At 50.0% G+C, this 15217-nt stretch overlaps 2 protein-coding genes across 3 annotated transcripts; one reads left to right on the top strand and one right to left on the bottom strand.

Moving 5' to 3' along the window:
• Positions 1-21: 21 nt before the first annotated feature.
• PV10_04471 lies at positions 22-9361 on the bottom strand. Of its 2 annotated transcripts, XM_016369028.1 has the most exons (7): positions 9142-9361; positions 9031-9078; positions 8934-8976; positions 7554-8882; positions 7160-7500; positions 2649-7104; positions 22-2603 (listed from the first exon to the last, which is right to left on the bottom strand). In XM_016369028.1, the coding sequence occupies exons 1-7, from the start codon at positions 9170-9172 to the stop codon at positions 83-85; spliced, it is 8769 nt and encodes a 2922-aa protein (XP_016224816.1). In that variant the 5' UTR covers positions 9173-9361; the 3' UTR covers positions 22-82. The 2 variants fall into 2 exon arrangements, with proteins under 2 accessions (XP_016224816.1, XP_016224817.1); XM_016369029.1 differs by having other exon boundaries at positions 7554-8976.
• Positions 9362-9579: 218 nt separating this feature from the next.
• PV10_04472 (uncharacterized protein) lies at positions 9580-15166 on the top strand. Its single transcript, XM_016369030.1, has 4 exons — positions 9580-9932; positions 9985-14322; positions 14373-14842; positions 14900-15166. The coding sequence occupies exons 1-4, from the start codon at positions 9758-9760 to the stop codon at positions 14945-14947; spliced, it is 5031 nt and encodes a 1676-aa protein (XP_016224818.1). The 5' UTR covers positions 9580-9757; the 3' UTR covers positions 14948-15166.
• The last annotated feature ends 51 nt before the right edge of the window (positions 15167-15217 follow it).

Consider the following 15217-nt stretch of genomic DNA (forward strand, 5'->3'; position numbering starts at 1 on the left):
TCCACCTATTCACCTCCCCCTATACCCCGTCCCATATACTTCTGACCCACACGCGAATCAACATTCTTTGTCCTTGTTCCACCTAAGCATACGCCGCCCAACCACAGTACAAGACCGCCAGATTCCTCTCATCTGTCGCCTGACGAATCAATTCATTGACCGTCGCCTCGACACTGAGCGCCTTGCCCAGCTTCTTCGCCACCACGGTCAAGGCACGATCTGCCTCACTCGGCTCGTTGATATCACGTTTGACCGCCGTCCCCAACAAACCCACTCCATCCGCCTCGCCCACTGCCCCCTTCACAGACGACATTGTCGACACCGCCATCGAAGCCGCCGCCGCCGCCGCATCCGCAGCCTGCTCATTATGTTCCTGAATTCTTTGCAAACGTAACGGCGAAATCGACCACGTATACAACGGATCATACCTCAAAACATCGAGAATCGTCATAATCGCCTCTTGATCATGTCGCAGCGCTTCAAGTGTGAAATTACAACACCGTCGAAACACGCCTTCCACGCCCGTCAAACCCATTCCATCGACGAGATCGCGGGTTAATCGAAATGGAACGACTTCTGGAACCGGTAGGACTCTTCCGGCTTCAAACGCCACGCCTAAGTCGATATGTACCACTTCGCCGGATTTCATATCCAGAAGGATATTATGGCCGTGGCGATCGCCGAGACCTAATACGTGGCCGAGAATACTGACTGCGGCGGTGGAGCGACTGTAGTTCAAGCGTTTATAGAACCATTCGTCCGGGTCGAGGAAATGTTCCATGAAGAAGAATCGCATGACGGGATGGAAATTGTTGGTGACGGTGCGATAGGCTTGTAACCGTTGAGTGAGGCCCTTGTTTTGCGCGTCGGCAATGCGGGAGCGGCATTCGTTTGGTTTGAGGTCTTTAGGGAAATATCGCTTGTGTGCGGGCAGGAGGTATTCATGCAGTGGGAGCGTGTCTTTGACGAATTCGATGATGCCGGCGTTTTGAGTCAAGGGGATGACTTTGTAGGTGCGGATGCCGAGATTGCGTTGTCGAGTGGCGCGGTGGTCTTGGAGGAGGTTGGATACTTGTTGGAATACTTGTTCCATGATGGCGTCTTGTCGGAGGTCGTCGTTGCCGCCCTTGAGAAGCATTTTGTATTTTGATCCATCTACGGCGACCATGGTCATGATTTTGGGAGCTGATACACCTCCGGCGATGGAAATTTCTGGTTCGAATTTGTGGAACGTCGAGATTTGGGAATAGTCTCGGTCGGCTCGTAGGCTGATGTTCATTGTTGGAGGGGGGATCTTTGCATGAGATTCTGTCAGTACTTGTTCCAATTTGATTGCTGAGGGTAGTTTGCGGAGTGGGATTTTGGCATTGGTTTTGGCGTCTTTGTCTGAAAGTCGCTCTTGAGCGACTTTGTGTAGCCAAATGTTGCTGTTGTGGATGGCGACCCAGATAGAGGCTGCCGGACTTTTCTTGTTGAGTAGCTCTGCCAGTTTGCTGGCTGCGGCATTTCGAGATGTGCCTAGGTCGTCTGACTTGGGTGCTTTGCTCTTGCTGGTCGAAAATACCTGGTACAGGCTGTGGTATGGGTGATCAGAGCAGATCCGGAACATGAGTTCCATCAATAGCTGCTGGAAATCGTCTTTGGTGTCTAGTAGTCTCGATGAGAGCTGGTTGACAAGTGGAGCAAATTTTAATGTCGGTACTGAGTTAAGATACTTGCGGACAGATGTATTTGCTGTTCGGCTGTCGGCCTGGTTGAGCCACAATGCGAGAAAACGTAGAGTGTCGTTGCGGTAGTCGTCGCAGGCTTTCATCGACAGGAGATAATTCTCCAAGCATTGAAGAATGAGAGTCTCCCGGTTCTTGGTCAGTCTCTTCCATTCTTCATCGTCGAGTTTGAACCATGTTTTAGTCTTTGCCAGTTGCATCTTGAATTGGTCTCTTAGTTTTCCTTCACTGGTTTTGAGTAAACGCTCCAAATCATTCAACTCGCGCAGTTTGCGATCACGAATCTTGCTGATTCGCGTGAAGTCGTCAAGATTGTCAGAGTCCTGCAATTGCATATCGCAAAATGCCGCGAAATTGTGGAACACTCTTCCGGCCTCCGTGCCAATGTTCCGTCCGTGAAGCTGTTGGAAAGCAGGTAAAAGATAATGGTCTATGATTTCGTCAGGCTTTTCCAGTCGAGCTTCAGCTATCTTCTGGCCCAAATCTGTCAATAATTCGGCTTTAGTCACCAGGATCCCCTGATCGCTGAGATCTCCTCGATCCTTGAGGCTCTGGAGGATATTGATGGCACCTGAAGTTTCATCATGCGACCACAAAGTCCTTGCAAGGTCGTACTGGATGGCTACGTCGACCTTGAGTCCAACTTCGGCCGCCATATGGCCTAGAACAGACAAGATCATAGCTCTGTTGAGGCTGAATTGAGCTTGGGATGCCTTGTCGTCGCTCGCTAGGTCCAGAGACTGACGAATAGTTCGTATTTCCTGCAATAGCACCTGAGAAACAGTCATCGCGGTAGAGAGTTGAAGTTGACTATCTTGACGCAAGACCCCGAGGGTAGCCTCCCTTCCAAGTAAGAGGGGAGACAATTTCGTGAACCTAGGGAAATTAGTTGATGCTCCTCAGGGAATGCCAAAGACTTACTCTGCATGTTTCACATGCTGATCTCTGTCCATCATGGATGACCAGAATGAGTCGAAGTTCCCTTCCTCTACTGCAAGACTTGCTTGTTGTGATTCTGCAAGAATAGCCACTTCGGTCAAAATCGTGCCTGGCCATGTCTTATCAATTGGCATGTGTATCATTTTGTGCACACAACTGGCCTGGGAGCGCTGCAGATAGTTTTCCAGACTTTTCCTGCTAGAAGAATTTTGTATTCCCTCAAACAGCGATGCAAAGTTGTCCGAGTCTGTGGTGGATTGTTCAGCTGGGAAATGGTCCCAATTGTTATCTTCGGCGGATGTGCTAGGCGCGTCTGTCTCCCCTGAAAGACTTGGGCCACCATAATACTGTTTGACTGCATCTGAAATCCCTTGCATATTGGCTGCGCTCAACGCAAAGGCAGTATTTCGTGCCACATCAGCTTGCCCTTCAGACTGATGCAGTTTCAATCGCGATTCAAGCAGAGCATTTTGAAACGATAATGACTTCTGACTGGCCCCCTCATGGGTCAACTTTGTTATGACTGATTGCAGATCAGTGTCTTCATGCTTTCCATAGAACAAGTCGGGATCATCCACGTTCGCGTAAATGAGAGAAAGAGTATCTTCTGGAGGAGAGACATCTGTCACAAACGATTTCCGTGACGACCGTCCTGCCTGAAGTTGTGCCTGAGAATGGTGGAGCTCTAGAAAGAGCAAGGCTTCATGGTACATATGACAATCCGTAGCGACGATGGCAGCCTCGTTCAGATTGATGTCAAGCCAAGTGTCTCGCTTCGCCACATTGACTTCCCCAGGATATGGACAGCGCCTCAGATACAGCAGCGTCTTGAGTATAAGTTGACTAGGGCCTCTCGATTTGACGTTTCTGTCAAGGAGCTCTGTGGTAAAAACATGAGATATCTTGTCCCGAGAAGCGGGCTGGCCTGAGTCGGCATGGAGAAGAATCAGGTGGACGGCTTGAGGCAAGATTTGGTCTGCCACGCTAGGAACGCTATCCATTAATGGCTGTAGGAATGCCAGAACGGGATCTTTCGAAGTCTCAGAGGCTAGACTCCCTAATAGTTCAGCAGCCCAGCTGTTGGTATTCTCGGAGTCTTGCTGTTCCGCCGACGTGGCTTTTGAAACATTCTTCTCTGGAGGAAGAATATTGCCCAGGAAGAGTTCGTTAAGTCCGGAGAACCTCATGTCAGTGAACCATGTTCGGTCGAACTCTGGCGCGAAGATTTGGTCTTCGTCCTCCGGTCGTAGGCTTGTGGAGATTGACTGCAAGGTCCTTTCCACCAGCTCAGCAGCGATCATATCAGGCTTCCACAGCAGGTCCGCGAGGTAAGCAATGATGTTTGTGTAGGAAGCTGATGCACCTTGAATTTGATGATCAATTTCAGAGCGCCCAGAGTTGTTTGCTCCCTTTGCGAATTCATCGTTCATCCCAGAGGTTATGAAACCACGGCCGATGACATCTGCCGCCCAGAGATTGAAGGAAGGATTGAGTTTCAAGCTCCTGATCGCAGACAGTAATGGCCTAGAGACTTTTGCCGCAAGTCCATCGTCAGCGACTATGTCGTTCATGGGTTCTTTCGCCGCTGAGAAGCCTGACAAGAGAATCTCTAAAGAAAGATTAAAATGCAGGTCTGTGAGCAGTGGGGCAGCATCACTCCTGTCCTCAAGCAGGGTCAGTAAGAGTTTACCCTCACTGGTGCTTCGATCACTGCTTCCTTTTCGAGAGAGGCCCCTAGCGTGATCAAGGATACGTCGATACATCGTCAAGTGATGGCTTGGGACGTTTGGAAAACTCAAAGAATCGAAGAACTCGGCTAGAAAGTCCCGAAATTCTCGAGCTGTGGACATAGTGGCTAAAAAGTGGCTTTCTTGGGTCGTACTATCCTGTGACGACGAGATGAAACCAGTGAGTGAGGCAAATATCGACACACCAAGACCAGAAATGAACGAGACCCGAGTCTGAAGGTGGGTTCGACCATGCTGAAGCAAGTACCGATATATTCCCATAGTATCGTCAGCACATTCGAATATTGTCAGGTATGGCCGAAGATTGTGGAGTAGCATTTCAAGTGGATATCCTGTAAGTGCAACGGGGCCCGCAAGACTGACTACCGTCCTGATCTTGCGGATGACACCACATGTGTGGAGCGGGCCGAGGCCAGGCAGTGCCTTGCTGAACAAGCATCTGTAGACATAAATACTTAGAGCTGGAGACCAGAGTTCACTGTAGTCGATCTCGAGTCGGGCACAGATGTAATGCAACTCATCTGGTAAGCACCTGGCTCTGAAGGAAGGCTGCTGCGAGAGAGGGACCTCTATATTGGTCTTTGAGAAGGAGCACATATCTTGCCACATGGAGGCATTGAGGGTTTGTGAATTCTTTTCGAGACCTTTATCAAACGCACGGTCATCTTGCAACGAGATCACAAGTTGGGCGATGATGTCAGGGAGGCACTCCCGCAATCGTTGCAGAAAGCGCTCTGATCCAACTTGTTTCCGTAAATGCTTTTCTGAGCCGTCGAAAAGACGCTCTTGCTTCGGTACACTTGTTTCGGAGGACAAAGCATACGCTTCGGCGGTCGCAAATCCGGCAAGGAGGAGATCTGACCACGTTTGGCCCACTAGCTGTGCAAATTCTGACCCCCGACTCGACCCCCGTAGAACGAGTTGGCCGACAAATTCACTCAAGTTGTCTACCAAGAGTGCTTTCAAGCTTTCGTAGCCAAATGCTGCAAATGGTATGTTCGCAAGGTGGTTATCATCAAGCCATGTGTAGATGATCTGGGGAGCGAAGATTCTGAAGAGATTCGTGGATTGGTGGAGTCCAAGATCAAGACAGATGGACTGCACACAGCCCTGGGCCAGGGAGGTGGTGGTTGGGACATTTGCCACTGTTTCGTATATTTTGTATGTCGCGTGTCTTAGTACTGTATGCCACTGACTACCTAGTCGGGCTAATATGTGAAGGCGCACTGCAATGCCCTCAATCGCTGCTGGGTCGCAAGGCAGATGGTCGACAATATCTTGAAAGATTTCTTCATGCTCCTTGAGTACAAATCGTTGGAATACATGGGAGAGCTTAGTCCAAAGGTGAAATTTATTGACCATACTGCCTGTTTGGAGAATCTGTAGTAAGCCTGTTCGAGGAGAAGCGACATCGCCTGCGCCGTAAGAAGGATTTACGCGAAGTAATGTGTCGAATAGATTGGAGAGATGTGGCATCACCGCCGGTGAGGTGATTGACTTATCAAGGACACGCAGAAACCAGTCGTAAATATCGAAGGAAACCTCTGAGAGGTCGTCGTCTGATTCCTCGGAGGTCCAGTAGTCTGCCAGTCCGATCATGACTTGCAAGCAAAAGCACAATGCGGGTTCACATCTTTCGTAGTTTTCCCCTTGGAGGAAACAAGTCGCAAGTTGTCGCAAAAGTCTTGCTGCTTCAGATCTCGTGATACCAGGATTGAGACTGAGCAAGTCCCAAACAGCTCCACGGGCTGATAGGAGCTGGTCTGCATCGAGGTCCATTATCTCATCACAAACAGTTGAAGTTGCCGCTGGTTCAAATGCCCTTTGGGAGGACAAGCCGGCTGAGGCAGTCGCTAATTTGACACGATGCCAGGCAAGTAATCCGACCTCATCATGGCAGATTGGGAGATCGAGCCTGAAGATCAACGCTTGCGCTGCAGACTGAGAATTTTGAGTAGACTGAGACACAAATTCATCATCTTCCAAGGGGTCTGCGCCGGTTTTGTTGCTGGCCAGGTTGTTTTCAATAGCTCGACGCGAGAGAGAAAGAGCCGACTCAATAACGGTCCCGTATTCGCGAAGTTTAAGAGAGCAATTGCTATTGTAGAGTGAAGTATGCAGTCGCAATACGATCGAGGCCATGCGATTCGTCAAACTCGCAAGGGTTTCGTCAGTTTCACCAGCGATGAACCCGACAGTCGAGTTCCATGCCTCGGCCCAGTCAGGTGAGGAACCGAGTTCTTTGCCCACATCGTTGAATCTTGTCGCAACGGCTACCCAAGTGGCTAGACCAACTAACATAATTTCAACAACGTCGGGACTTGTATTCGATGTTCTTTCCGACTGAATCAAGACCCAAGCTTGACGAAATTCTTTCAGGCGGCGTGAAAGAAAGGCACCTACGTTTCGGTGTAGTCTTGTAGAGGAGAGATAATCAATAGGCGCTGAAACAGATGTCCTAGGAGCTGAGTCTTTGTACCTAGGGGCTTCTAAGCCGTGGAAGTAGCGCTGTATCTCCGAATCTCGAGAGGTAGACAATATTTTCGCCCAGAGCGGTTGAGCTGGAGACCAATCCTCCCAGCTTGGTATTGGATCCGTCGAGCCGCAAATGGTGATCAGAAGTCGGTACAAGTATTCAGGTCGAGCGTGAAATACCATGTGGGCATTGTGCAATCGATCTACGCTAGATGCTAGTCAAGGTTAGCACTACACAAACAGATGAGCAGGGGAGCAGGATAATCTCACGAAGAGTCCATTTCAAGGCCAACCAGGCCATAATTTTGGATGAGAGCGACTCAAAGCTTTTGACACTATCAAAAGTTCCCCCGCGCAGACTCGAAGTCATCAAAAGCAGGGATGTATCAGTCAAATGATACGGCCCGGCATTGTTATCTCCAAAGAATGTATTCTCGAGGAAGCTGCCGGTTGTTACTGATGACAGAAACTCCAACTCTATAATGACACTCAGCAAAAGGCATGCTGCTCGTGTTGTGGAAGCGGTGATTATTGCCTTGGCTGCAGACTTCCAGATTTGCAGCCATGACTTTTTCGAAAGCTGACGTGGGGTATCAAAGGTGTAGGCAATCCTAAGGAGATATTAATTGAGCTTGTCAGGTAAGGGTCAAAAGGAGCTGTGTACCTAGAAAATATAAGATAGAGCCATGTCTGCACATTGCCATCCTCGTGCTGATGAGCGGACAATAAATTCTGCATGGATTCTGTGATGTCGGCGACCGGTGCATTGGGTTGATCGAGCAAGAAATATAGGATCTGGATGGCAGCTAGTTGCGACTGGCCTTGTCCATCTACAGCCATTTGTCTTATGTTGTCGATTGGAGTCTGAAGCTTTTGTCGCTTCCTCGGTCCGGCAGGTGAGGAAGACCCCGTATCATGCTTGACATTTTTACTCGTTGCTGCCAACAAATTGGCCATTACCGACAGTCCGAACCAGTTGGAGATGGCTCGTGGACTACCACGCAATGGAAATAAATGTCGTGGTGGCAGACCAGATTCATTTGGCTGATCCATCGGTTTCAAATCGTCAAAATGGAGTATCTCTCGATCATTTCGGGCTGTGTACTCCGAGACCATGGTTTCGAGGAGATTGGATAGATTGCCAGAGTCTAGGGAAGACCATGTATTGCTCGAGGTCAGAATTAGGTGACGACACGACCAGAGCAAGATCAGCATTTGGTCGCGTAAAGCACTTGACTTGTGCGTCCACAGCCGGCGAATGAGTGGCAGTAGGCTAGATACCAGGTCCAATGACAGTGACACATCTTCCGTCAAGGAGACAGTCAGGATATTGTTCATCGTCTCGAAAGCTGCTTCGTGGGCCCTCGAAGTGCCGTTTATGTAGCGCTTGATGCATTCCCCGATCGCGGCGGCTCGGGTCATGATTGGAGCATTGGTTGTTGCGGTCAAGTTTTTCAATGCCATCAACATCTCTTCGTCTTGGTGGGACTTCCGCACGTCTAGCCGTGGGGTCCGGTCACCAAGCCGCAGGGACTGGCTAAAGCCCGTCCTTGAGAGTAAAGTTGTGGTGTGGCTGCTGTCTATAGCCGTCTGGGTATGGTCATCGATCTGTCCGCCTAGAGCCTCGATAGAGAAGTCGACATAGTATTGCCATTGCTTTGGTCGCATATGCTCACAATAAGGTGGGTGGTCGAGAAGGACCTTGAAGCATTTGAAATAGTCGGATTGAAGAGGTTGACAAATGGATCCATCAGCCAGGGGCAGAGTCTCGACGATGTGATCTAGGACTGAGAGAGCGGTCCGGAACTTGATCTTGCCAACCCCCATCTCAACCGTGAGACGAAGGGCAGCAGCGGTAGACTCCAAGCGGGAGGCAGCATTCCTTTGTGTCGTTGGCTTGGAATTCGTCCTGATATAGACCGGTTTGTCACGGGAGACAATCTTGTACAGGAGCTCGAAGATTTTGTGGAATCCATCATCCGGAAGATCATCACTATAGGGGTGAGGATCGTTGAGAGAGAACAGGACTGATGAGGGGACCTACAACTTTGATACACGGCGTCCTTGTCCAAGAAGGCGTTTTAGATCTATAAGCACGTGGTTAATGGCTGTACTCCGCCTATGGAGGGATGGACGAGTACCTTGTAGACCTTCAACCCGCGTCCTTTGTGTGTCGGCTTCGAGTTTTGCTATGGAGTACTTGGTCAGACAGATGCGAAGATAGCATAGATGATAGATGCCCAGAGACATACCCGCCGCCGAAGCGATGCTAACTTCCGCCATATCTCCGACGGGTCAAGACTCGACAGGTCAGTGCTTCGAGACTGCATTGTTCTCCGACCAGCTCAAAACTTATGAGGTGTCTGTCCCACACAAAGGTTGCCGATATGACTTTGTGATTGGATAGCGGCGATATGCATGGATTGCATGGTCCTTGTCCAACCTATCACTAGGAAGAACCTCAATGTTGACAGTACATGTGTCGTGAATGAACTTCACTGACGACTGCGCAAGGCTGAGTTGCGAATAGGCTTGGCGATATATACACTAACCGTATTAGATCTAGTCACTTTTCCCCAGGCACCTGAGGCCTGAGGCGCCTTCCGTGTCTGTTGGTAATTGTGCCCAGAAGTTGTGACCCGCGACTGCCTTTTTTTGGAGATGGTTTTTGCATTGGAGACGCGCTTCAACGCATTCAACTTCACACATTGCCAGGTCACCATCAACACGGCCACGACCCACTAACCTCCAGCTTTTCGACAACCCACGCCTGGTCTATTGTGGTGTGCCACAAAACCATTGCCGTCTACGCTCGCTTTGCTACGTACCTCCGTATTCGACGACTCCATCGTACATTCTCATGTCAACATGGAGAGCCTTGAACGTCTCCAAGCACTTCACGCCGACCTCACTGCTTTCACCGAGGGCCGTCTAGCAAATATCGAACGATTGGTGGATGAATTGAATGCAAGCGTTGATGACTTCAAAAAATTGTTGGACAGGCCTACTCCATCAGCAGCAGATAGAGACCAGTATAACAATGGTAAGACTTCACACCCCCCTGCGTTCGGGACTCAGCTGCTGACCTGCTCTAGGCAAAATCAGCGTCGATGATCAAGAGTATGGCATAAACGATGAGTTCAAGCATATCAGTCGCGCTATCGGTACCACCCTTGACTTGGACGAGGTTGAGGCAGGCCGTCTCCTCATTCAAACCCAAGCAGACCCCTCGACCTCAAGCCAATCCGTCATCACCGATGTCGTAAGCGCCTTCCATAATCGCCGAGATCTTCTCCTTCAATCCTTCCGAATCACTTGTCAGCAATCCCTGAATCACGAACTTGACGAGCTCGTACAATCCGCTTTTGGCAATATTGTCACGCAGGTGCTTGATATTGCGTCTGGCATTCACGGGAATGGCCATGCCTTTACCAGAAAATGTATCGATTCCTTGAATGCCTTGGAAAGATTTCAGGCTCGGATTGCGGATGCGCTTCAAAGCAGGGCAATTCTTGGAGACCCACGAGGTCCAGAGTTTTACGCGACTTTCGAATTCCAGAAGGAGAGTCTCTTCAAGCAACACGAGGCACTAGGTTCCATCCTGGCCTATCTCTTCGATGGCAACTACGCCTCGCCGGAAGAACTTCGCAAGCTCAATGAAATCGTCAAACAATGGCCTCGCATGGACTTCAACCTGATTCACTATTTACCTGCCTTCTCGTCCGCCTTCCGCACCTTGGGCTCACTCGATGGCACAAATCAAACAGAGGCCGAATCTCTCAATCGCGCCCTAGGGGATTTGCCGAAAGATCCCTCGCCTATCCGCCCCTTCCGTGCAGCTCTTGTGCTTTGGTGGACTGTGGAGTATAGCGGGCGGTTTCGGGACCTTGCTGACGATCCCACCAGTGACCAGAGGGGACTTGTGGTCAAAGCTGCGCTCAAAGACGACGCTCTGGAGTGCCTGTTGTCGATGTGCGTGGCGGTCGACTCGGACTCATGGAGGCATCCTGCCCGCCAGGAGCTGGTGGCGCTCTTGCTGAGCGATGGCTCAGCCATTTCGCTCGATGGTGACCAAACCTCGAGTTACTTCGCTCTACACCTGATGGAGGCGCTTGAGAGCTTTGTTGAGGCTTTCATCACAAACATGCCCGATTCCATTCGTCGGTTGAAGGCAGAAGAGGACGACCAGAGACTGAATCAATTGATGGCAATCCAGGAAGGCCTTCCGATCGATCCACGACATGGCATCGAAAGTCGACTTCACCTAGAAGCCTTCTTGGTACTAATATCTTTCGCCTTTCAGCAAAGACCTGAAGCCGCCGCCCAGTGGTGGGAAGACCCGGACAACAATCTCTACGGCTTTCTTCAATGGGCTTCCATGCGACAAACTGTACCACGTGTCAGTGCCTTTTGTGAAGTACTTTGCTCCATCTCAGAGGACCAAGAAAGTGCCGAAGCGGCTCATAAGTTTCTACTTGATGTGTCTCTGCCGACTGCCTCTCGCGGCCGGCGCAATCCTTCGATGAACTACGCGCAAATCTTTGCAGAGCTGCAACTGTACGCGACCAAAGTCCACGAGCGCACAACTTCTTCTCAGCTTCCCAATAATCCTAAGGCTGCACCAACAGAAATGAATGAACTCGAAAGCCCCGTCATGTTGTCCGGCTATCTGCGCTTACTTGCACATCTGTGTCGATTACAAAGCGGCACCCGACAGTACATTTTGGAAAACGTGAGCGTGAGCTTTCCGCAATCTCTCCTGATCCTGAGCTCTGGCCCCATCCCGAATTATATGAGGGCAAGCATCTTCGCTACTCTTGCTGCCTTGCTCACCGACAAGACATTGCAAGTCGCAAGCGACATGTGGAGAACATTGGACGATTGGGGAGCTCGTGGCCATGATTCGTTTCGCACATCTGGCAATCAGTCGGCATCCCCTCACAAAGCCTCTTTGGCCTTCCTCAACGGCACGCTGGGCTCTATAGCTCTTTCCTTCGATCAGTACGATGCCTTCGTCGTGCTACTTCGCGACCTCATAGCACCATTGCCTTCAACTAGCGTTGGCGCTGATCGCTTACCATTTCCCGCCGATCTCGGTGCGTCCTACCGGAGCATCGGCATAGAGCCGTATGTCGATTTCGTTTGCGGTCATATCATCTCCCGCCGCCTTCCCGAGCTTAGTGACGACACACAGCGGGCTATTGGATCATTCCATTGCTTGGACTTCATAGCCGTCGGGCTCGAAGGATTTAATGAGGATCATCTTGCAATTCTCGATCGTTCGGCGACAGCGAGAGATGGTCCACAAGACACTCAAGGTCCCGCGTTCTACGCACAAGCTAGTCCGTTTGCTCGGCTCGTTCAATGGATTCTGAGTGCAGATGTCATCAAGTTCATCACATCTTTGTTCCGTGTTCCAATCGACACCATTGAGGGAACATTGCCAGACTCTCCATTGCTCATGGGACTTCAACGCTCCATCGATATAGTCAACAGGGTCTTGGATCTACAGCCGACATATTTTGACATTGTGAAACCACTACTACAGTCTCGCCAAGCAACAGACCGTCAGATTAGAGCTAGCATTGGCTCAATAGAAGAGGCATTCATATCCAACCCGGACGTGCTCCTTGGATTGTGTCAATTTGCGGCCTCTAGCCATGCTGACTTATCTCTGCGTTCGCTGGCTCTCCTGCAAAAGCTTTCAAGTTCAACAAAGATAAATGGTTATCCTTCACTCATTGAAACGACTCATACTCGACCGAGGCGACTTGTGGATGCCTTTGGGTCATATCCTGCTTTTGAACTCGAACTTGTGGCGCAAAATCTTTCTGCACGGCTTCAAGTGACTTTTCGAGAATTGGAGGATGGGTTTGGATCTCTCGGTTATCTCAGCAAAGATGGAATATTGGCCTTCTTCAACGCGTGTTTGGAAACTGTGCCCAACTCGCCCAACCTTGCCCACCTCCTCCTGGGCTTCGACAGGATTGGCGAAGCCTTGTTTATCTCTGACAACATCAATGACGGGACCGCTGTCCTCAACGCCATTACATCCCTTGCACAAGAATACCCTGTTGACGATGGGATGTCGTTGACATTTTGGCTCCTGCATCTGAAAACGGCTGCCTTTAATGTTCTGAGACATTTGTGGACGGCCTCTCTGTCGAAAACTGTTGTGATCGGCCAGTTACGGCGAATCCACTTTCTGCAAGCACAATACGTGAGCATGCCTGTAATCTCTCAAACTACATTGTGGGATGGGTTTTCTGTTCTACAGAAGGACAGATTTTGGTATGCAACCTCCGCAGAAGCCCTTGCCAAGTACCTGGACTTTCGATCCGCCCTGTTCAATTACACCGAGACCGAGCTGCGAGCCGCTTCAAGTGAGCAACTGAGCACCACACTCCGACAAGCGTTGTCAACCCTCCAGGGAAGAACCACTGATACTGATGGCTCAATCATCAATCACGCCGATGTATTTTCCTTCTTTGACTTCCTCGATCTCGACTTGTCGGCTTCCTTCGACATTGTCACCAAATTCTGGAGCGATGTGGATTTCGACACATTTTTGACCGATCCGGCAGAGGACTCGCCTTCACTGTACAATCTTGGCTTATGCCGTGAATGGTTGAACGCATCAAAGGTCGACCTTTTGCAACGCAGCACTGAGACGTCGAGCACTCGACAAGCCGAGATTGAATTGGATATTATCGAGGAGAGTGATGCAATAATTGCCACATTGGAGGCACGCAATCGAGCTGTCATTGTTCATAAGGCCCGAGCAGATGCTCTGCACGAATATATGAAGCTAATTGTCGCCATCATCGAAACCTGTCCGTTGGACCCTCCCGCCAAAACACAGTTCGTTTTGCGCATGCTGCAGATAATGCTTCCCAAATTGGATGCATACATTACAGACAATCTGGGAGACGTAGTGGAGCTCGCAAAAGCCGCTGACGCTTTACTATTTTCCCTGTCGGAGACTTCGGGTGGGGGAATTCAACCACACTTGGACAATTTGGTCACTGAGAAGCTCTTTCAGTTATTCAGAGCTTCCATCGAAGGCATCTCAGCCTCCGAGTCCAACACGCAGCTACGCAGCACATTCTACAGTATCTGCTCTCAATATTTGAGTAGGATTCTGATTTCCCAAGCCTCGGGTGTAACGGTCAACGCCAAAGCGCGCCGCAACGCTATGGACTGTGTGCGGTCTTCCAGCCAGCGTCTTGTCCAACTTTTGTGTGACGATGCCGATGATGGCGTGGACGCATGTCGAATCAATGCATTCAACCTTCTCTCGCTACTAACCTCACTGGCTCGAATGGAGAAGTCGAGCTTTGTTCTGAATGCCATTGTCAAGGCCAACGCACTGGAAATATTGATTGATCCTATCAAGTACATTTCCAAGGATTTCGAAGAAGCAGACCCGGCTCGTGAGTTGATTCTTTCTCACCTGCCTACCGGATAGTGCTAACAGTTTTAGATCGTTCATACCTTCTTGCAATTTTCGAAGCGCGAATCCTTCTTCTCTTGCAAATATCGCGGAGTCGTGAGGGCGCAGGTGCTCTCCTTGACAGCGGTCTTGTGGGCGCGGTGCGAGACACTCGGCTCTTCAACGCCGACCCAGATCTTGGGCTTGCGCTATCAACTTCGATGGATGACGAGCCTGTTACGGCTATCTCAACAACTGCTCAGTCAGCGCTTCGTTCATACTACACCCTCACCTCATCAACTCTGCGGGTCCTCCTTTCGACATTTGCATCTCGTGGGCTACAAAACGAGCAGATCCAGTACCAGGCTCGTTCCTTTCTCACAGACTATCGGCAGAACGTTGTCGGTTTCTTCAAGAAACATCTTGGCGTCAATGGGAAGATTGACCAAGAGAGTCGGCCTCTTATTGCCGATTGTGTGCGATGTTACACTGGGCTTGCAACCCTGTGCGGGTTCGTCGATGTAAGTTGCCAACTGGTTGTACCTTGCAAGCCACATTTACTAATGCTTATATCATAGTTTGAAGACGGGTCGTCTCTCGAGCCTCGGGCTGGGGGATTTTCATGAGAAATATGCGGCTGACAGGACGCTGCCATTAGGCATACGTGGGGAATGATCACAGCAGAATATTTGGATGAAATCTGCGTTTGGATAGTACTGGGTGCAGTAAGCTTCCAAACCCTAGAACAATGCCCCTTTGAAGGGAACTGGCAGAATACAAGAAATCATACACATTAAAGTCGGCATCAGCGATGTGAGTTTTCGTGACCACATTGCACCTATACTCATACAGTACGCTTTATGACTTTGACAAGCTTCCTATCTCTCCCTTGGAGA

This window comes from Exophiala mesophila (assembly GCF_000836275.1).
Source record: "Exophiala mesophila strain CBS 40295 unplaced genomic scaffold supercont1.3, whole genome shotgun sequence".
Classification (NCBI taxonomy): domain Eukaryota; kingdom Fungi; phylum Ascomycota; class Eurotiomycetes; order Chaetothyriales; family Herpotrichiellaceae; genus Exophiala; species Exophiala mesophila.

Excerpts from the sequence above, each read along its gene's own strand:
- PV10_04471 (XM_016369028.1), bottom strand. The coding sequence starts at position 9,172 with ATGGCGGAAGTTAGCATCGCTTCGGCGGCGG. Across the intron at positions 7,501-7,553 it reads CTCTATCTTATATTTTCTAG|GATTGCCTACACCTTTGATA; the intron begins GTACACAGCTCC and ends ATATCTCCTTAG. Across the intron at positions 7,105-7,159 it reads GGCCTTGAAATGGACTCTTC|CATCTAGCGTAGATCGATTG; the intron begins GTGAGATTATCC and ends AACCTTGACTAG.
- PV10_04472 (XM_016369030.1), top strand. The coding sequence starts at position 9,758 with ATGGAGAGCCTTGAACGTCTCCAAGCACTTCACGCCGACCTCACTGCT. Across the intron at positions 9,933-9,984 it reads TAGAGACCAGTATAACAATG|GCAAAATCAGCGTCGATGAT; the intron begins GTAAGACTTCAC and ends GACCTGCTCTAG. Across the intron at positions 14,323-14,372 it reads CGAAGAAGCAGACCCGGCTC|ATCGTTCATACCTTCTTGCA; the intron begins GTGAGTTGATTC and ends TAACAGTTTTAG.